The following is a 22,479-nucleotide window of genomic DNA, read 5'->3' as shown; positions in this document are numbered from 1 at the left end:
AGTTATAAACTGCGATTAAAAGGGAAATGTCATGGATACCTTCTAGGTTTTCAGTTTCAGAAGCTATATGAATGGTGCAGTCATTCCCTGAAAAGCGAAACACAGCATGAGAAACATATATATATTTTTTGTTGTTTCTGAATTTGAGACATTCTTAAGACATGAGAGGTTGAATGAAGGTACCTGTGTATGTCTAGAGACTTTTTTAAATTGTAACTCCACAATAATCATAAGTAGATTTCACCACTAGTGGACAGACTTTGTTCCTAAAAGGAAGGAAAATTAAATAGTGATGATCATCAAATAGCTCCATGAGAGCCTCTTGACTATAAACTATAATTAACTAGAGATTTTCCCTTGGGGATCCCTGTGCAGTAATTTAATTAATTTTACTTTATTATCTGTTTTAGCATGTTTTAACTTAATATTTAAGAAAGCTAAAATATCAAATTAATTGGCCTTTTCCCTTCCTTTGCATTCTCTAGCCGTGATATGAGTCCCACAGCTAAATATGATCAGCTTATTTTCTCAAATTTATAAAAGGAGTGGAGTGACAGGATATTCCAGAGGCGTGACTCCAAGTTTCTTAAAGTTTCTAATGTCAGTGTGTTGTAAACTGTGTGGTTTATGAATCAGCAAAACTGCTCTTGGGAATATTTTAGAAACGAAATCTTGAGGCTGGGCGCGGTGGCTCACACCTGTAATCTCAGCACTTTGGAAGGCCGAGGTAGGCGGATTATCTGAAGTCAGGAGTTCGAGACCAGCCTGACCAACATGGAGAAACTCTGTCTCTACTAAAAATACAAAATTAACCGGCGTGGTGGCGCACGCCTGTAATCTCAGCTACTCAGGAGGCTGAGGCAGGAGAATCACTTGAACCCAGGAGGCAGAGGTTGCGGTGAGCCAAGATTGTGCTATTGCACTCCAGTCTGGGCAACAAGAGTGAAACTGCGTCTCAAAAATAAAAAATAGAAATGAAATCTTGAACAGTCATTATCTGGACACTTGTTTATAAATATGAAAATGTCTTGGCTTTTTCCTTAATTTGCACAAGGTCTGTATGAAAAGATGCTATATCCATTTTCCCAAAAGGTAAACATACATATTAGACTTAAATATTGAATTTTAAGTAAAACAGAAATACAGTTTATTAATTTCTTGGTGAATTAAAATCTGCAATATTCATAAAATCTATTTATGTTTTTCCAAATGTTAATGAACAGTCATAGAAATTTGCATTTAAGTGGATTAAAATGCAATTTATAATACAGAATATAACCTAATTATATAATTAACCTAGTATAATTTCATATTAAAGAGTTAGAATATTTTGAAGCTTTTCTGAATTCTCTACTTTGTATTTTAAAAGCTAATATTTTAGTGCTTTATGTGCATTTTAAATTTATTTTTATTTTTTCACCTCTCCTTGTCATATGTGCATATTTAAAATGTTTGAAAGTATTAATAGGAAACTCATGCATTTAAAACTATAATGCATGGCAAAACAGTTGAGTTGGGGCTCCTTTTCCTTCTCTAAAATAAACAAAACAAAATAGAAAGTCCTAAATACAATTTCATGGCATCAGAATACCTCAGTCTCCTACCAGTGTTGTGAATGGAATAATTACAAGAAAGTCAGCAATGTAACCAAAGTAATTCAGAAAAATGTGTGAGCTCTTATACTTAAATTTGTGTTTAAAAAGACTGAGTTTTTCTTTTTCTCTCTATGTACTTTATACTTTACTTTCAAGCTCTGATCTACTAGAATAAAGAAAGGCTGACTGGAACTTCCCTTTACAGCCTTAAACTTACATGAATAGTATTCTTCTCTATCCCTCCTTTTTTGCCTCTATCTTTTCAATTTATGTTGAAAGAGACTAGGCCAAAGATATTTTAAGATGTCTATGTATAGCTACATTATAAAGATTAGATGCGTTCTAAAATTGTGATTTAATAAATTTAACTGTAATTATATAATTTATAATATACCAAACAACCAGTAATACATTAGATCAGTCAATTTTTCCAGTTTTTCAGGACACAGATATTTCTGCCATTTTATAAATTAAAGATTTTGAGTTACTTTAATATTTGGGGTTGTATCATACTTCTCAAGGTTATTAAAATGTAGTTAAAATCTGCTCTCACTGTAAAGTGTTAAAATTCAGAAGAATATTTGATATAATTTTTTTCCCTCTTGTTAAATGCCATGTTTGAATTTGCTGCGAAATTAGAGAAATTTAACTTTCTCAGGTTGGGATAGGGTACTTAATAAATGATTAATGATGGAATTAAGTTGTTAAATTTTCTAAAAATTGAAATGAATATAAGCGCACAATTAACATAAATTTGAGTAACCAAAGTCAATTTTTAGACAGATTATTCGTTTTTTTCTTAATAGGATTAATAGAAAGATTTGAAACATATATAATCAACTCATACAGTTTACATAAATGTGACTAATATAAAGCACGTCTTGATAAATTAGTATGTGTTAGCATGCCTCATAATTAACAAGCAATTAGAAATTAAATATGTTTATTTGAACTTCTATTCTAAAATATAGAGGAAAAAGAAATGGCAACTGGATCCCGTAATAGCCCTATAGATAATAAAAATCAGAGATTGATTTAAAAGAAATGCATACCAAAAATACTTTGAATGCTTCAGATCTACTTGAAAGTATTTTGCTATTTACTTTTTCTCTATATTTTAGAATAAAATTTATGAATAGAAATGTGGCATACAAATTGGAACTGTTATGATGTGTGTTTCATATTTCTGGATTTGGAGAAATGTTCTAGTTTTAATCGTATGTATCTTACCTTTATTTATTATTTATTTTTATCTTTCATTTATTAATAGAGATAGAAGTATTTCTGCACACAACCCAATTAACTGGAGAAAGGTTACATGAAAACATGAAAAGTCTAATCCCACTATGGCCAAAATAGGTTTGCCAACATGGGCTCGGCCGGCAAGGAGGGAAGAGAGAGAAGGGACAGGGCAGAGGCTCCTCAGGAGGCCTTTCCTCTTTAGACCTCTTTTGCGGGGTCGCCGGGGTCCTGACCTCTCGGTGCAGGCCCTCCTGGGAGGAAGGGTGGCACCAGAGTACTGGATGCTGGCATAAGAGCGCGTCTGAGCAGCTCACTCCTTGCCACATCTCCCGCGGCAGTGACTTCCGGCAGGCACTGAGTCTGCACCGCGAGAATCTCACACCCGCGAGTGCTCTTTCAAGCCTGCTGGGGAATGCGCTCCCTTTCCCCAAACGTCCCTCGGCTCCCCTGTCGACCATCCGTCCAAGCGTTCTGGGTACCCAACGCGACACGTCTGGGTACTCAACTCACGTCTGGCACCTCACCTCACACCTGGCGCCTCAGGTGTCGCGTGGCGCCTCGGCCAGAGGTCCCACAAGGTGGCGCCGCCTCTCCGTGGCGCCCGAGAGCCCGAAGGCGCGGGTGGCTTGGCCCGCGTGGGCTCCGAACTGCAGCGGCTCCGCCAGACAGTTGCAGAAGCTGGCTGACGGCCGGGACCCCCTGCTTTGCGCAGCCAGGCGTCGAGGAGGCGGCGGCGAGTGCCGCAGTGCGGGCGGGGTGGCCTAGTGGTCCCCGCAGCCTCTGGACCCAGCCATGCTGCTCTGGATGCAGGGCTTCGCGCTGGAGGCGGTGGCCTGCCAGGATGAGGATGACTACTTACGCTATGGGATCCTCTTCGAAGACCTGGACCGCAATGGGGACGGCGTGGTGGACATCATTGAGCTCCAGGAGGGGCTGAGAAACTGGAGCTCCGCGTTTGACCCGAACTCCGAGGAGGTGAGACCGGAAGGTGGCACCGGCAGCCTGGGGAGACGTGGGGCAGAGGGTTAAGCAAACCCTGCCCTTTCCAGAGCTGCTTTCAAAGGCCTTTGGAGTAAGGGTGGGGTTCTCCTCTGTGAGCTTCGTCATGCAGAATAATGCCACCCAGCGAAACATGTTCTCTGTCTTCTTAAAATAGCCACTTTCCGGCCAGGCGCGGTGTCTCAGGCCTGTAATCCCAGGATTTTGGGAGGCCCAGGCGGGTGTATCGTCTGAGGTCAGGAATTCGAGACCAGCCTGGCCAACATATTGAAACCCCGTCTCTACTAAACAAATACAAAAATTAGCCGGGCGTGGTGGCGCGCACCTGTAATCCCAGCTACTCCGGAGGCTGAGGCAGGGGAATGGCTTGAACCCGGAAGGCGGAAGTTGCAGTGAGCCGAGATCGCGCCATTGCGAGATTCCGTCTCAAAAAAAAAAAAAAAAAAAAAAAAAAAAGAAGAAAAGAAGAAAAGAAGATAAAGAAAAAGAGCCACTTTCCTTGGTGACAAAGACCTCCAGGGGGCTTTTGGGGAGATGCGGTTTCTGGTGACTCGTTCAACATTTATGGAATCAGCACACAACGCCATGGGCCATGTTAGCCTTTGTGCAGAAGTAAAGGACCATCTCTTTTCTTAGGGGTTTCTCTCCCCAGGGCAGTGTGCTTCAGGGTCGTCTCCAAACGACAGGCACAGATAAGAGCCCCAGAGCTATTCTCTTTCTGACATCTACAGCAAGGTCTACGGGAAGTCAGACCTTGATCCATGGGTGGGTTGACATTTCAGCTGATTGTTTTAGAACCTCACCTAAATTAGGAATACCTTCCTTTCTAGGCCAGTCTTGACTTGATTATTTTTAAACTATTTAGATGGAAGTTTCAGGATATCAAGAAAAAAAATTATTTTATTTCTTTTCAATGGTTAGCAGTCTTCACATGTAACTCCTGTTGAATTTTAGGAGTTACGTCTGAAGACTGTAAAGCTTTTTTATTTGAGTGTTTTTTTTTTTTTTTTTTTTGGTTGTTGCTAGAATCCAAACCATCTGGACTCCTCTTTAGTGATGCTGGGCATCTTTTCATGTGCTTAGTAGCCATGAAAAGAAGTTTGTATAACTTCTTTGGAGAAATGTCCAAGTTCTTTGCTCATTTTCAAATTAGGTGATTTTTTGTTGTTGTTGAGTTTTAGTTTTCTATATAGTTTGTGTATGAACCCCTTATTATAGATATGATTTGCAAATGTTTACTTCCATTTTATGAGTCTCCTTTTTACTTTTGATGCACAAAGTTTTAAATTTTCATGAAGTCCAATTTGTCATGTTTTGGTTGCCTGTACCTTTGATGTCATATCTAAGAAATCAATGCCAAATCCATTGTCGAGAAGCTTTTGCCCTATGCTGTCTTCTCTAAGAGTTTTATAATTTTAAGAATTGCATATAGGCCATAGATCCATTTTGAATTAATTTTTAATAGGGTCCAGTGTCATTCTTTTGCATGTGGATATTCTGTTTTCCCAGCTCCATTTGTTGGAAAAACTGTCTTTTCCCTATTGAATGGTCTTTGCACTGTTGTCAAAAATTATTTGATCACATAAGAGTTCATTTCTTGGCTCTGTATTCTATTCTATCCTACTCTATTGTATTCCATTGATGTATATGTCTGTCTTTATGTCAGTAGCACACTGTTTTAATCACTCTTGTTTTGTAGTAAGTTTTGAAATCAAAAAGTGAGTCCTCCTGCTTTGTTCTTTTTCAGAATTGTTTTGGCTATTTGGGGTCCCTTGAGATTCCATGTGAATTTTAGTACGGGTTTTTCTACTTCTGCAAATTCATCATTGGGATTTCGGTAGGGATTGCACTGAATCTGTAAATTGTTTGGGGTAGTATAGACATCTTAACAATATTAAGTCTTCCAGCCCATGAACGTGGGACATCTTTCCATTTATTTATGTTTTCTTTAATTTGTTTCAGAAATGTGTTATAGTTTTCATTGCATAAGTCTTCTACATTCTTGGTTATGTTAATTCCTAAGTGCTTTATTCTTTTGATGCTTTAATGGGGTCATTTCCTTAATTTCCTTTTTGGATTAAACGTTGTTACAGTATAGGTATAGAAATGCAACTGATTTTTTTGTGTTGACTTTGCATCTTGCTTGCCACTTTGCTGAATTTGTTTATTCTAACATTTGTGTGTGTGTGTGTGTGGTGGTGGGGGGTGGAGTCTTTAGGATTTTCTACATATAAAGTCATATAATCTGAAAAAGGGATAGTTTTACTTCTTGCTTTCCAAATTGGATGCCTTTTATTTCTTTTTCTAACCTAATTGCTCTGACTAGAACTTCCAGTACTACGCTGAATGAAGTGGTGAAAGTGGGCATGCTTGCCTATTTATAATCTTAGAGAAAAGCTTTTAGCCTTTCACTATTGTGTATGATGTTCATTGTAGGTTTTTCACATACGATTTTTATCGTATTGAGGATAGTTTTCTTGTATTCCTGGTTTGTTGAGTGCTTTTATCATGAAAGGATATTGACTTTTGTCAAGTGCTTTTACTTCATCAATTGCAATGTTTGTGTTTTTGCCATCATTCTGTTAATGTCATGTATTACACTGATTGATTTTTTAAAATTCCTCCTTGTATTCCAACAATAAATATCACTTGAGGATGGTGTATAACCTTTTTAATGTAATAAATTCAGTTTGTTATGATTTTTTTGGAGGATTCTTTTATCTGTGTTCATGAGAGATACTGGTCTGTAATTTTCTTTTCTTGTAGTGTCTTTGTATGGCTTTGGTATTGGGGGTAATGCTGGCCTCATAGGACGAATCAGATTTTAAAATTTTATTTGGAAATGTTTGAGAAGTAGTGGGGTTAGTTTTTAAATTGTAGAATTTAGCAGCAAAGCTATCAGATCCTGGACTTTTTTTTTTTTTTTTTAATTGGGAGATTCTTGATTACTGATTCAACCTCCTCATTAGTTATAGACCTATTCAGATTTTCTATTTCTTCATAATTTAGTATTGGTAGGTTTTGTGTTTCTAGGAATTTTCTATTTCATCTAGGGTATCCAATTTGTTGGCATGTAGTATACAGTACTTTCTTATAATCCTTTTTATATCCATAGAATCAGTAGTTATGTCCCCACTTTCATTTCTGACATTAGTAATTTGAGTCTTGTTTCTTTCTTTTCTCTTAGTGCATCTACCTAAAGGTTTGCCAGTTTTGTTGATCTTTTTGAAGAACTAACTTGTGATTTCGTTGTTTTTCTCTATTGTATTTATTTTCTCATTTCCTCTATATCTGTTCTAATCTTTATTTTTTTCTGCCTGCTAGTTTTGGATTTAATTTGCTCTTTTTTTTAGTTCGTTAAGTTGTGAAGTTAGGTTGCTTATTTGAGATGGTTCTTCTTCTTCTTCTTCTTTTTTTAATGTAAGCATTTATCTCTGTAAACTTCTCTCTTAGTACAACTTTTTGCCATATCTCGTAAGTTTTGGTGTCTTGTACTTTTGATTTCATTTGTCTAAAGATATTTTTTAATTTTCCTTGTTATTTTTTTCTTTGAGCCATTAGTTTTTCAAGAGTGTGTTATTTAATTTCTATCCATTAATTAATTTTCCAGTTTTCATTTTGTCATTGATTTCCGGTTTCATTCCACTGTGGTAAGAGAAGATACTTGGCATGATTTCAGTCTTTTAACATTTATTAAGACTTGTTTTGTGACCCAGAGTATGATCTTTTCTGGAGAATGTCCTGTGTGTCCCTGAGAAGAGTGTGTACTTTTTTTCCTGTTGTATAGTATATTCTGTATAAGCCTATTAGATCTAGATGGTTTATTGTGTTGTTCAAATTTTCTGTTTCCTTCCTTATCTTCTGTTTGGTTATTCTGTTCATTATTCAATGTGGGGTATTGAATTCTTCAACTAATATTGTAGAACTAACTATTTCTCCCTTCTATTCTGCCAATTTTGCTTCATATGTTTTGATGACCTGCTATATGCAAAAAAAAATTTGTAATTATTGTATCTTCTTGATGTATTGAAGCTTTTATCATTATATAATGTCCTTTATCTCATAATTTTTTTTTTTTAGTTTAAAGTCTGTTTTATCTCATATTAATATAGCTATGGCTGGTCTCTTTTGGTTACCATTTGCATGGAATATCTTTTTCATCCTTTTACTTTCAATGTATTTGTGTCTTTGGGTCTTAAGTGAATTTCTTATAAACAGCAGATAGTTGGATTATGTTTTCTCATTTTTCTGCTAATCTCTATCTTTTGATTGGAGAGTTTAATCCACTTAGGTTTAGAGTAATTAGTGATGCATTAGAGGGAAAGTGGTGGATAGTGGTGTGACCTCGGCTCACTGCAACCTCCACCTCACAGATTCAAGGGATTCTCCTGCACTGCCTCCAGAGTAGCTGGGATGACAGGCGTGTGCCACCACACCAGGTAACTTTTGTCTTTTTAGTAGAGACAGGGTTCCACAATGTTGGCCAGGCCGGTCTTGCACTCCTTACCTCAAGTGATCTGCCTGCTTCAGCCTCCCAAAGTGCTAGGATTATAGGCATGTGCCACCATGCCTGGCCTTTCATTTATTTCTGCTTTGATTTTTAATATTTCCTTTTTGTTTTTGCTAACTTTGCACTTAATTTGTTCTTTTTCTACTTACTTTAGGTGTAACATTAGGTTAATTATTTGAGATGTTTCTTCTTTTTTTATCTAGGAATTTATGCTGTAAATTTTACTTTAGAACTGCTTTTGTTGTATCCCACAAGTTTTGATATGTTGTATTTCCATTTTAGTTTGTTTCAAGATATTTTTTAAATTTCCCTTTTAATTTCTTCATTGATTCATTTGTTGTTCAGGGCATGTTGTTTAATTTCTATGTATCTGTGAATTTTCCAAAATTCCTGTTGCTATTTATTTCTGGTTTCATGGCATTGTGGTCAAAAGAGATTTGATACTATTTCAGTCTTCTTACATTTGCTGAGGCTTGTTTTGTGCCCTAACATGATCTGTCTTGGAAAATGTTCTGTGTGCCCTTAAGAAGAATGTGTATTCTGTTTTTGTTAGATGAAAGGTTTCATATTTGTCTGTTAGGTTCATTTGGTTGAAAATATTGGTCAAATCCAATCTTTCCTTACTAATTTTCTGTCTAGATGAGATACCCATTGTTGAAACTGGGGTATTGAAGCTCCTGAGTATTACCATATTGCAATCTCTCTCTCCCTCCAGATCCTATAATTTATAAATCATGGTCTGGTGTTGGGTGAGTACATATTTATAGCTCTTCTGTTGTCTTGATGAATTGAGTCCTTTATCATTATATAGTGTCTTTGTCTCTTTTTAGCGTTTTTGACTTAAAGTCTATTTTGTCTTAAATAAGTTTAGCTATCCCTGCTCTCTTTTGTTTTCCAAAATAGTTTCAATTATGCGTGTCCTTAAAAATAAGAAGAGTCTTTTGTAGGCAGCATAAAATTAAATTGTTTTTTAAAAAAAAAAAGACTTTTAAAATCCGTTTATCACTCTATAGCTTTCTATTAGGTTATTTAATACATTTACATTCAAGGTAATTTTTGATAGGTAAGGATTTCATACTGCCATTGTGTTAATTGTTTTCTGCTTGTTTTGTAGATACTTTGTTTTTCTCTCCCTCTCTTGCTATCTCCCTTTATTGTTTGATATTTTATAATTGCCATAAATGGAAAATGAGTAGATTACAAGTAAGCATGAAATAAACAAATTGAAAACAAATGAGTATTATTAAATTCTGGCTAATTATTATACAGATACTCCTCAATTTACAGTGGGGTTATGTTCTGATAAACCCATCATAAGTTAAAAATATCGTAAGTTAAAATGCATTTAATACTCTAAGAAACCCATTGTAAATTTGAGAAATTGTAAGCAAACTGTTTTAAGTTGGGGATTGTCTGTATTGTCTGATGAAGGTGAACCTGAGGCTTATATTCTGATTTTTTTCTGTAAGAAGTTGCCAGTATTGAGGCATTTTAGCACAAAATTGATATGTTATCCATGATATAATCAGAGGATTGAAAGAAAATTGTAACAGGAATGATTTCCTCACATTGTAATTTAGTATTATTTAACTATTTTCACATATGCACCATATAAACTCCACATTGGAAAATTCCTGCAGAATTAAATTGAAATCTTTTTTGTGGCATATAAATCCTTTCATGATCTCTCCCTTGCCTGCCTTATCTTCTACATTTTTCCCTTGCATTTTTTCCTTAGCAAATTGGATAAAGGATTATTATGATGATTAAATGAGTTCATTCATATAAAATGCTTAGAAGTGCTCAATAAATATTAGCTGTTACTATCATCACTATTATTATTATTATGTTTTTCTAATTAGCATATATTCTGCCTCTTTGCAAACACTGTCACCTATTCCTGGAACATCCTGTCCCATTTATTTGTACAGCTATTTTTCTCTATAAGTCTCAGCTCAAGCGCTCTTCCTCTGTGAAGGCTCTCCTGAATCTCCACAAATCTCACTGTACCTTGAATACATTCCCTTATGTCAGCTAACACTTTGTCTTTGGTTATATGCATGGTTTCTACTGGTCTGTAACTTCCTTCAGGGCAGAGACTGTATCTTCTTGTCTTTTAATCCCTAGCACCTCACCTAGTCAGACAGTGGCCGTTGCTTACAGTATTTATTTTTTTAATTCAATTAAAATGTATTAAGGGCTTATATATGCCATACTTTATGCTGGATATTGATGGTCCAAAGATGAAAAAGACATGGTCTAGAGGTAGAAGTTTACTGAAAATTGATATGCATTACAAATATTATTAATTTTTTATTTAAAAAAGCATGAGGCTCCAGTGGGACTTGAACATACACTCTCACTTTATAAGGCTAAGTCTCAGACCATTATGTGAGAGACATACTAGACATACTAGAATTCTACATAATTTTTTTCTCAGTTAACAGATTTTTTAGGTCTCCAATGGCAAAGGCTGTGTATCTGAGTGTCTTATCCCTTTCAGGTATTGGCATTAATAGTTTATCTCAGGTAAATACTTACTAATAAGATTCATAATTATTTGAAATGGCATTGTGGCTGCTTAATCTACTATTGCACAAATTAAAAAATCACTTAATATACATAGCCTGTAGCTGTGACTGAAAAGTTAGGATAATGGATGCTAATGGAAATCATAATTAGTATGAGTGAAATGTGTACATGTTAACATGGTATAGTGACTTATGATACATCTGTGCAATGAGTTTCTTCTTTTTTTGTAGATAATTTTTAAGTCTGGAGATACCAACGATGATTTAGGATTGGACTTTGGAGAATTTATGAAGTATCTTCAAGACCATGAGAAGAAAATGAGGCTGGCATTTAATAGTCTAGACAAAAATAATGATGGTATGTGTGTTTTTTAAACTACAGTTAACTTAATGTGAATATAACTGTCAGTCCAAAGGGCACTTTTAATAGCCTTTAATTTACTCTTACTATCAAAGATTTGGTTATTTCTACTAGTTGTTCGGCACTAATTGTTAAATTTCTAAGAATAATACATAAACTATATTTATTAGTAGTATAATTTCTATGTGGTTACCATCTTTTTAATAAAATAATTTTTGAGAAGCCTGTGACTTCTAAATTTAAAATTTCTTTGCTTAGTGAGTACTGTTTTCCATTTTTTTGCAATATATGAGCTAAAAGTATTATGATAATTAAAAAATGATATTTGTTATTTTTGTGATGATTATAAAAATGTATTGGTTGCAGGAAAGTTAGAAAACACGAAAAGGTCCCGAAAGAAAGTAAAGGTTACTTGTAACCCTGCTATCTAGAGACCAATTTTAACATTTTGATACATTTTAATGTTTCCTTCTAGAATTTTTTCTCTGTTTCTTTCTGCCTGCCTTTCTCTTTAAATGAAATTGCAGTCAAACTGTATGTATAGTTTGGTATCTTCCTTTTTTCTTTTAATGCTATATTGTAAGCATTTTCACTTTATTTAATATTCTTCCCTCTGGTCCTTTCAGGCATTATTCTTCCTCTTGGGACTCTCCCGGTTCATCATATGTTTATATGTGTTAAACATTAGTAGTAGAGAAGATTCTTTTTTTTTTTTTTTTGAGATGGAGTCTCGCTCTGTTGCTCAGGCTAGAGTGCAGTGGCGCGATCTCGGCTCACTGCAAGCTCTGCCTCCTGGGTTTGTGCCATTCTTCTGCCTCAGCCTCCCAAGTAGCTGGGACTACAGGTGCCCACCACCATGCCCGGGTAATTTTTTGTATTTTTAGTAGAGACGGGGTTTCACCCTGTTAGCCAGGATGGGAGAAGATTCATTTTTAATGACCCCTGCCCAATTGCCTAGAAGGATTTCCAGGCCTTATGCCAATAATGGAGGCAAGTGGATGCATGTGGGCTGGTCTACTATCAAATTCACTAGTTAGAAGGATGCAAGGCCCCATGTGAACTGACCTGGTTAACTTCTCTCACTGTATTAGTCTGTTCTCATGCTGCTAATAATGACATACTTGAGAGTAGGTAATTTATAAAGGAAAGAGGTTTAATGGACTCACAGTTCCACATGGCTGAGGAGGCCTCACAATCATGGCTGAAGGCAAATGAGGGGCAAAGTCACATCTTACATGGTGGCAGGCAGGAGAGCTTGTGCGGGGAACTCCCATTTATAAAACCATCAGATCTCATGAGACTTATTCACTACCATGAGAACAGTATGGGGGAAACTGCCCTCATGATTCAATTATCACCAACTGGCCCTGCCTCTGACACATGGGGATTATTACAATTCAAGGTGAGATTTGGGTGGGGACACAAGCCAAACCATGGTAATCACCAAGAAAGCATCTAAACCCCTGCTCTGTTCAGCCAAAATGTCCATGGAATGCTGTTGCAAATATGTGAATTTCATCATTAAAATTCTTTTTTTGCATAGAGCTTTTTGGGGATTGAGGAAATGGAGGGAAAGGAACTAACATTTACTGAACTCTCCTACTTGCCATATTTGTTCCACCTATTTTACGTTCTACATCTTACTTTCATCCCACACAATCATCACAGCAGCTACGTTTTATAGTTGAGAACTCTAAAGCTTAGGAAGGCTCAATAATTTTGCTTACATTGGGTATCCCAATAAACCACACCTCTCAGGATTCATGCCCTTTTGTTGCCATTTGCCACACTGACCTGGGCTTGGCCATTTAGCTTACTTTAGCCCTTGGAACATATGCAAATCTTGATACAAGTACTTGTACATTGGGGCTTGTCTTCCTGAGTGCTGTCTCTTGAACACTGTAAACCACCAGAAAAAAACCTAGCTGACATAGGATTCTTTTGGTGCTTCTTCACCAGCTGGAAGCCTTTGTGGCTGATGGCGCCTTTGCCCAAGTTTTGCTTATGCCCACTGGGCTTGCTCTGCCCACTTGGGCTGGCAGGCTACATTCAGCTCATGCTGCTGGCCTGGATCCCTCACCTGCTGGCTCTACAGTCAGCCCATGACTAGTCCAGGCATGCTGCCTTGAATGCCTTCCACCTTGGGCACCAGTGTCTAGATAAGGGGGATGCAGTAGCACTTGGCAACTCAGCGATGACAGCAATTGCAGAGCCCCAAGATGTGTTACAGCCTTTTGCTCGGGGAGTCCTGAGCACTGAGCCACCAGGAAACATTACAGCTTGTTTATGTTACAGCTCATTTATTCCTGCCATCCACCCACTTTGGCAAATGGGGGCCTGTCACAGCTTGTTTGGTCCCACCACCCTGCTCCAGTCATGGCTCCTGGGCTGACCCAGCCCTGCTGCTGCAGCTTCCCATCACATAAGGTGGCAGCCGATTGCTGGGGAGAAGGGTTACTGTGCTATAGCTCTGACTTGGGGAATTCTGAGGTCTGGACCCCCAGAAGGGTTGTTGCTCTTCATTCCCATAGTCTGGCAAATGGGAGCATGTCACTGCCTGTTGCTCAGAGAGCTGGCCAGGAATGTGTTATAGCCCTTTTTGCTCCTGCTGTTTGGCAGGCTCTGGGTTCTTGTCCTATAACCAAGAAGTATGAGTTTACATGGACACTGGAGAGTCAGCAAGGCAGGGCAGAATTTTATTGAGTGAAAAGAGGAAAGCTCTCAGCAGAGAGGGGACTTGAGGGCGGGTGGCCCTCTATGTGGGAGTGGGCCCGAAAGTGGGTAGTACAATGTGTGACTGAGTCTGGGGTTTTTAATGAGCTCCGAATGGGGGAGTGCATGCTGATTGGTCCATGGACAGGCCTGGAAAAAGCACTATTTCATTGGCTAAAAGGCATTGAGGAAGTTCTCGCATTAGTCGTGGACTCTGGTAGCTCACTTTTCAGACTTTGGGCTGTCTTTGGTTTGATGGTTGGGTTTCAGCGGGGACTTGTTCGTTTCTGCCTGGGAATTCGTCTGCCTCCTGCTGCTATCATAGGTACCCAGGGGGAGAGATCACATGGAGACAGCTACCCAGTTAGTCCTTAACTGTTCTATATTCTCATCTGAGGTGACAGACATGTGATTGAAGTAATCTTGGCCAGCTGCAGTGGAACCAATAGTTGATTAAATTTACATGAATGACCAAGACAAGATCAGAAAAAGAACCAACCAACTGAACCAACAAGTTTAACCAAACTCAGATTGCATATTCATAACTAAGTATAGTCTTTGTAAGCCACTAAATTTTGGGGTGGTTTGAACTTAGCAAGAGATCACTGGTACGGGAATGGAATATTTTACATTTCTCCCTGGAATTACATTGTTAGAATGGTTGCAGTCCTCCCCTCCATCTCTCTAAATACTCTTATCCCATTCAATTCATTTCAGTTCCACCTTCTCAGTGAAAGCTTACTGCATATAATTAAAGATAACACTGAATGTCCCTTTAAGCCCGTAGACCTTGATTATGTTCTGGATTGGATTACCTATTTTTTTTCTACATATTTGCCTGAATTCTAGGTTCTTTTAAGTAAAGATTACTTCATATATTTTAGTCAATTAAGCAAACAGTATTCAACCATTATATATGAGCTAGTGCACTAGGAACTATGTTAACGAAAGTCTTCAGAATCACAGTTTTGGGTGGAGTAATAAAAGACATATATAGCTATACACATAGACTATGATCATTACTATAAAAGTGATACAAGAAGAACTTAATTGTGTCCAGGCACAATTAAGGTTTGTACTGGGTTAATATATAAACAGAAATGAAAAGAAACGATTTCTTGAGCGGAGACAATAGCGTGAACAAAGGCATAGTTGGGAAATTACCAGAGAAGGTCAGAGCTGATTAAATGACATTTCCAGTTTGGCCCTGACTTACTATTTTTTTGGAACATTTCATTGATATATAACATATACTGCAAAATACATAAATTATAAATGTAAGCTCCATGAATTTTCACAAGGCAAACATGCAGCATGAAAATAGCATCTAGACTAAGAAGTAGATTATTACAAGCATGTCAGAAACATTCCTTTTTTACCCACTCCAAATCACTACCCCTCCTCTGCAGGTACCTACTGTCCTGATTTCTGATACCATATGTAAGTTTTCAATACATCTTTGTTAAATAAATATGTGTACCTTGCTCATACTGTACCTATTATTAAAATGCTTTTTGTTTCTTTGGTGGTCTCTTGTTTATCCTTCATAGGACCTCATTTGTGACTCTTATTTACTCCTTAATTTACCCTTCCATTGCATTTTATTCCTAGCTCTTCTATTAACAAACATTTAGCAGTAATTATTTTTAAAGTAATTGATGCATCTATACAAATTGGTAAACTCCTTTGGGTGTTTATTAATTTTTTGATTCCTTCACATTTAGCATAGTGATTTGCATAGTAGGTTTTCAAATTTTAAAAATTATTAAATTGAATTGAAGAGTATAGTATTTGAAGATTATAATGGTATATAAGGCAGAGGATCCTGCCTCCCCTATTGAAGAAACTTTGATTTCTAGGTTGAGTAATAGACCAGTAAACTACATTCTATGGAGCTTGAAATACTGGAGGCCCTTGAGTCATTGCAAAGAGTCTGAGATTCTATAGATGATTAATGGGCTTTGTCTATTGACCAAATAAGTAACATCTCACACATATATGTGTGTATAAAGGTATGCATAGGCAGCTGTAGTTCATAAATACAAATTAAACATGTGACTAAATTTATAGTAACTTTTTGACATTATGTATTTTTCAACTAGGAGACACTAAAGGTAATTTTTTTTTACATTAAAACATTGTCCTTATATTTAAAAATATTGGATATCCTCAACTACTTGCTTTATGCAAGAGAGGAATCAAAGTTTCTTTGGACTTGGAGAGTGATAGGATTAGATCTGTGTTTTAGAATTTCAGGAGAATATGCAATACTTAATTTTCCCTTCACAACCTCCAACATTGTGAGTGAAATGCATAGTAAGTTTATATTAAATATATTCATTGATTTGAGTTATTTAACATAGTATATGATGTGGTAAAACATATACTATGATTTAATATATAAATCATATAGATTTGATGTATATATTATCATAATATATCATAACATATCATATATCATAATATACACATCATATTATGTGTTAAATCATGAGTTTGGTGTTGTATTTTAAGTCAACTGTTTCTTTGAAAGCTTACCTTATAAAACATTGACTGGCCTTATTTTCAGGCCCATGGATCAAATCTTCAGAATTGACTTTTTCAGTTCTTTCCAAGTCAAGAATATCTTATAGACCTACAATTCCATTGGAAATGCCTGGGGCCAAATATGGTTTGAAATTTAAAATTTGGATTTTAGAAAAGTAATGCAGTACATATATGATATGGGGACTATGGGGCACCACCATGTAGTTATAAGTATGAATGCTTCTGCAGTGAAACGTGAATATTCACACTACATTAGATAAGTAATTGACTAAAATTAACCTAATATCCGTTTAAGGTAGATTTTGCCACCAAATGAAATTTGGTACCAATTTTCCAAAAAGTTTGTTAGACTTTGACCTGTGGATATGGGATTATAGGTCAAAACATATGGGCCTTATAGGTCGAAAACATATGGGCCTTTAAAGCCCTTTACATTGTAAGTATATTTGCCTTATTGTCTTTTCAGATACTTTAACTTGACATTTTTTCTTTTTTCAAGGAGTAATAGATGCTTCAGAAATAATTGCTGCTTTGAAATCTCTGGGTATGCATATTTCTGAAGTCCAGGCAAAAACAATTCTGAGCAGGTCAGTCCTTGTCTTTATTTTTAATAACTTTTTCTTGTGTTTTATACTTGATGTTAGGAACTAATTGCTATAAATGCGGCATTTCACCCCTTATTCTATAACTTGGTAAACAAACCCGCTTGTGTGTTTGCTCAATTCTATCTTACTTGAAATCTATCCCTTTCAGAGCAGCCTGCAATGTCATTTCCTAGGTTGACCATTTAAGCCGCAGAAACCAAATGAAATTACACATACTACCAGTGTAATGATTTTTCAAACTGTTCTTAAGAGGGGCCTCTGTGTATTTGTGGGAGGAGGGAAGGAGAGACAGATCAGAATGAGTTTCTGGCTTCCAACTATTGCTTGAACCAAACAGTTCTGCCTTCATTTGTTTTATGTCTTAAACTTTCAGGAAGATTTCTTTTGAAGAAGGGATTCAATGGTTGAAACCATCAAGCTCTTATATAAAGGGACAGAGACAATTTATCCTAAGGAGAAATTTTAAAAGAGCATGAGGGAGGGGGAAGTAGAGGAAGGTGGAGTTGAAAAGAAAACCTTATGTTTTCTGGACGCTTTTACTCATGCTTAATCTGCCATTGTCTCTTGTACCTGCAAAGCACAAAAGCTTGATGTAGTATGCTGGTTCTCAAACTTCCTTGGGCTTGAGAGTAAGAACTGTGAAGTGAGCACTTAGGTTAACTGTAGGATCCTCTGGAGGTGGTATATGGGTTTTCAAACCCTCTTTCAGCTAGCTCATCCCTGAAGTTACAACAGTTTGGATTTGCCCATAATGCTGCCAAGTGTCCAGTGCTTCATATGCCCTCTGCATAGAATAGATTCTGACTGGGTTAGAATGACATGTTTAATGATATCTGTGACTTTAAACAGCCTCAAGCTGTGATATTCTAGTTTTTAACAAGGATGCAAGATGTGTTTATACCTTGAGAAGAACCAGATAAATTGTGGTGTGGGAAGTGGAGGAGACAGAAGCTATATTGCCATGTAAGATACTACTCGAAAGATAATACTGTGAATTCTGGTGGTTTTATTTCTGTCTTTCCAACCCTTAGACCTTTGATTAATGAGTTTTTCTATTCTTGCTGGAATGCTGTTGGTAGTGATGGGCATTCTCTTTCCTGATCTTAAAGGGAATACTTCTAATATTTTACCATTAAAAGTGGTTTATCATCTTTGTCATGTTAAGAAAGTTCCCTTCTATTTTGTCAAGAGACTTTTAAAAATTATAAATGGGTTTAGATTTGTGAGGTGATCGTATATATCTTTCTTTAATCTGTTAATGTGGTGAATTAACTTAACAGATTTTTCTCTTTGTTGATTCATCCTTATATTCTTAGGATAAACACAACTTAAAAATATTGTGGTGGATTCAATTTGCTAAAATTTCATTCATAGCTTTTACATTTATGTTCATGGCTGAAATTGTCTTGTTCTTTTCTTTCTCTACTGTCCTAATCTGTTTTGTTTCTTAGATTACAATGACCTCATGGAGCGAGTTGTGGAGTAGTCTCTCTTTTTATAGTCTCTGTTAAGCGATTGAATGTAATTGGATTGATTGTAATACGATTTACAGTATTTATAGGGTTTTCTTTTTCCTTTCTTTTCTATAAATTTTTCTCATCTTTTTTCTTATTTTTTTTTTAGTGGTTTGTATTTATATACTTTGTTTCTTGTTAGTAGTTAGGCTTGAAATTTTACTATACAAGTTTAATTTAAAGGCTGAAGTTAAACAAAATCTTTATACCCTCTTCAAACAATAGAGTTTAGAACACTTTTAGCTCCAGTTACCCCTCTCCTAATTTATATGCTGTTTTATTCTCTTTTTAAACTGAACAAATAGGTATTGTAATTGTTATTTTATAGAGAAAATTTGATTGATGTTTTTATATTTAGCATCTTATTTACTCACGATTCTTCTTTGCATCCCACACTACTCATCCAGGATAATTTTTCTTCATGAACTGCATCCTTTGGAAATTCTTTTAGTGGAAATATATTGGTACTTAACTCTTAGTTGTTGAGCATCTGAAAGCATGTGTATTTCACTTTTGTTCTGGAAAGAGAGTTTTGCTAGATACACAGTTTTAGTTTGACAATTATTTTTACTCAGAACTTTGAGATATTATTCTACTGATTTCAGATTGCACTATTAGATGGAAGATTGGGCTAGTCTTTATATTGATCCTTGGTAAGGGATTTGTCTCTTCTCTCTGTGTTCTCTTATGATCTTTTTGTCTTTTGGGTTCTGTAGCTTTTTATCTAGTGAATAGGCCTGTCTTGCTTTCTTTTTATTAATTTTACTTCCTCAGTGTTAATGTTGTACTTCTTGAAACTATGTGTTTATGTCTTATGACAGTTTAAAAAAATTCTCAATCTTTATATTTCAAATACAGTTTCCTCTTCATTTTCTTTGTCTTTTTTTCATCTTTTCTACTTTCTTCTTTTTCTGTGCAGCATTCTGGGTAAGTCCTTCAAATATATCTTCAATTCCCCTCTTCATCTATCTCTTTTCTTCACTTAACTGTTCTACTGAGTTTATTGACAATTTTTTATAGAAGTTTTTGTCATTTGGTTCTTTTTCAGATATGTTTGATAATTTCTTATAGTTTATAATTTCTTGATTGTTTTATGATTCTATCTTTTATGTCTTAACATGAAATATATCCTGTTAATCTGTATCTTATATCTGACAGAATATTTTGGCTGTTGCTGTGGACAAAATCTAATTACATACTGTTACAAGAGGTATATTTTTAAGTAAATGGAAGTGTTAGAAGAAAAGGATGGAGAAAGCAAAACATTACAAAAATAAAAAGGGGCATTTTATAATGATTAGGGATTTTATTTACCCAGAAGATAGAATTCTAAATTTGTATAGGTTTAATAATATAGCCCAAATTTATAAATCAAGAATTAATAAATGTACAAGGAAGAATAGATAAGTAGTCAATGATTATAGTAAGAGATTTAACTCAGATTTCTCAGCATTTAATAGAACAAGTGGATGGAAAATGCCATTAAAGATTAAATATAGCAGTACCATCACCAACCGTTACCTAGAAAACATTCATAGAATATTGCACTCAAAAACTGAAGAATATGTTTCTCTTAAAGCACACGTACGACATTGATAAGAATTGCCCATACATTGGGTCATAAAGGAAATGTGAAATATTTTAATAAAGAACTGGAATCATACAGAATGTGTTTTCTTTTTTTTTTTGAGATGGAGTCTCGCTCTGTCGCCCAGGCTGGAGTGCAGTGGCCGGATCTCAGCTCACTGCAACCTCCGCCTCCCGAATTTACGCCATTCTCCTGCCTCAGCCTCCTGAGTAGCTGGGACTACAGGCTCCCGCCACCTCGCCCGTCTAGTTCCCTGTATTTTTTAGTAGAGACGGGCTTTCACCGTGTTAGTCAGGATGGTCTCGATCTCCTGACCTCGTGATCCCCCCGTCTCGGCCTCCCAAAGTGCTGGGATTACAGGCTTGAGCCACGGCGCCCGGCCACAGAATATGTTTTCTATTCATAAGTAATTAAAATAGAAATAAGCTTTCTTAAAATAAAAAAATAAGATTTTTTTAAAAAAGAAGTAACAGATAGGACAAGTTTGATAGAAACTAGAGAGTTTTGTCAATCTATGGATTTTTTTCATTGATATGACAAATGGTGTTTTATAAGCCATTACTCACAAAATTATATGTTGCTATACTGTTTTTGGAAAATTTGAAATACACTGCTGAATCGTACTCTAATTAATTATGAACTACTGATAGCAATGATTTATTCAACATTTATTTATAGAACTTCTGTAAACATCAGTCATAGCTGTAGCTACAAAAGATGCAGTTGTGAACAAGCCAAAGTCCCCACTTGAGGGTTTCAGGCTAGTAGATAATTCCAGATGATTATAATGTAGTGTCATAAGGCAAAGCAGATTGAAGCGGTACACATTGCCCACAGGTGAATTTTGTAGGGAATGTTTAGTTTACCTGAAAATGTCTTTATATAACCTTCATTTTTGAAGATTATTTTTATTGCAGTTGCAAATAGGTTGACAGTTTTTTTTTTTTTTCAGCACTTTGAAGTTATCACTAAAGATGTCTACTATTGGCCAGGCGCAGTGGCTCACGCCTGTAATCCCAGCACTTTGGGAAGCCGAGGCAGGTGGATCACCTGAGGTCAGGAGTTCAAAACCAGCCTGGCCAACATGGTGAAACCCTGTCTCTACTAAAAACACAAAAATTAGCTGGGTGTGGTGGCAGGCGCCTGTAATCTCAGCTACTCAGGAGGCTGAGGCAGGATAATTACTTGAACCTGTGAGGCGGAGGTTACAGTGAGCCTAGATCGTGCCACTGCACTCCAGCTTGTGCTTGGCGACAAGAGCCAAACTCCGTCTCAAAAATCAAACAACAACAACAACAAAAAAAATGTCTGCTATCAAGAGCTGACTCTGATGTCAGTGGTTGCTTTTTTTAGTTCCCCCTGTATGTAATGTTTCTTGCCCTCACTTCCAACTTTGCTTTCTTTTTTGAACTCCAGTATTGCTCAGCTACTGAATTTCTACAAACTCACAGTCCTTCAGTAGCTATTTTTGTCAGGCCGATGGAGTCAAGTGTAACTTAGTATTTGGCCAAAGATTCAAGGTTACCTGTATAGTTTCTGGAACACCATCCAAAATTTGACCTGAAAATTCCTGCCCTCTCAGCAGCCCTGAGCTCCAGTCTTTGTTTATTCTACCCGCCTGTTCTTTATTTAGGCTCCTGCTTGTCTATGCTACTATTTGAAGTGTCCCCAGCCAAAAATGAGAATCAATGGAGAGCTCAACTTCTCGGTTTCCTTCTCTCAAGTATCACAGCCCTGTCCTGTTTGTAGACCAATGCCTGAAAACAGTTGTTTCATATATTGTGTCCAGTTTCAGATTGGTTTACAGTGGCAATCTAAGTTCTATAGCCACTATTTTGTCTTGGCTAGAACTGGAAATTGTACTAATCTTTTTGTTGGCAGAATGGAATGTGTTTTTTAGAATTTGTATTTACAATAATGCTACCTAAAAAGCATTTCACTAATTCCACCTTTTAGTCAGACAATGAAACAACTTTAAAAAATTGAGATGCTTAAAAATTGAGTAAATCCTAAATTTTCCATGGTAAAAAGTGAGTTTTTAAATTAATAAAAGGTTGTTTTAAAGTTGATTAAAAAGCTATAAATAGGGAGAAAAGGATCAGAAGTAAAAATAATACTTGAAGAGCCAAAAGATATAAAATTACCCTTCAATCAGTTTTATTCACTTTTCATCCATTTATTCATTGATTCAACAGATATTTATTGAAGGCTAAGTGTTGAAGATACACAGATGACTTGGTCTTTCCCTTCAAAATATCATAGGAAAATATGGGAG

At 36.2% G+C, this 22,479-nt stretch overlaps 1 protein-coding gene across 1 annotated transcript in view; it reads left to right on the top strand.

Moving 5' to 3' along the window:
- The first annotated feature begins 3,476 nt into the window (after nucleotides 1-3,476).
- The window catches only part of LOC117075235 (calcium-binding mitochondrial carrier protein SCaMC-1-like), a 57,466-nt gene continuing 38,463 nt past the window's right edge, over nucleotides 3,477-22,479 (top strand). The window contains exons 1-3 of the mRNA XM_033197386.1: nucleotides 3,477-3,812; nucleotides 11,109-11,235; nucleotides 16,997-17,084. Of these exons, the coding sequence (XP_033053277.1) occupies nucleotides 3,630-3,812; nucleotides 11,109-11,235; nucleotides 16,997-17,084 (398 nt within the window). The 5' untranslated portion in view covers nucleotides 3,477-3,629. The remainder of the gene's footprint in view (nucleotides 3,813-11,108; nucleotides 11,236-16,996; nucleotides 17,085-22,479) is intronic.

Source organism: Trachypithecus francoisi, unplaced genomic scaffold (genome assembly GCF_009764315.1).
Source record: "Trachypithecus francoisi isolate TF-2019V2 unplaced genomic scaffold, Tfra_2.0 Lachesis_group5, whole genome shotgun sequence".
Classification (NCBI taxonomy): domain Eukaryota; kingdom Metazoa; phylum Chordata; class Mammalia; order Primates; family Cercopithecidae; genus Trachypithecus; species Trachypithecus francoisi.
The sequence above is the reverse complement of the archived record's forward strand: the minus strand, read 5'-3'. Positions and strand labels throughout refer to the sequence as shown.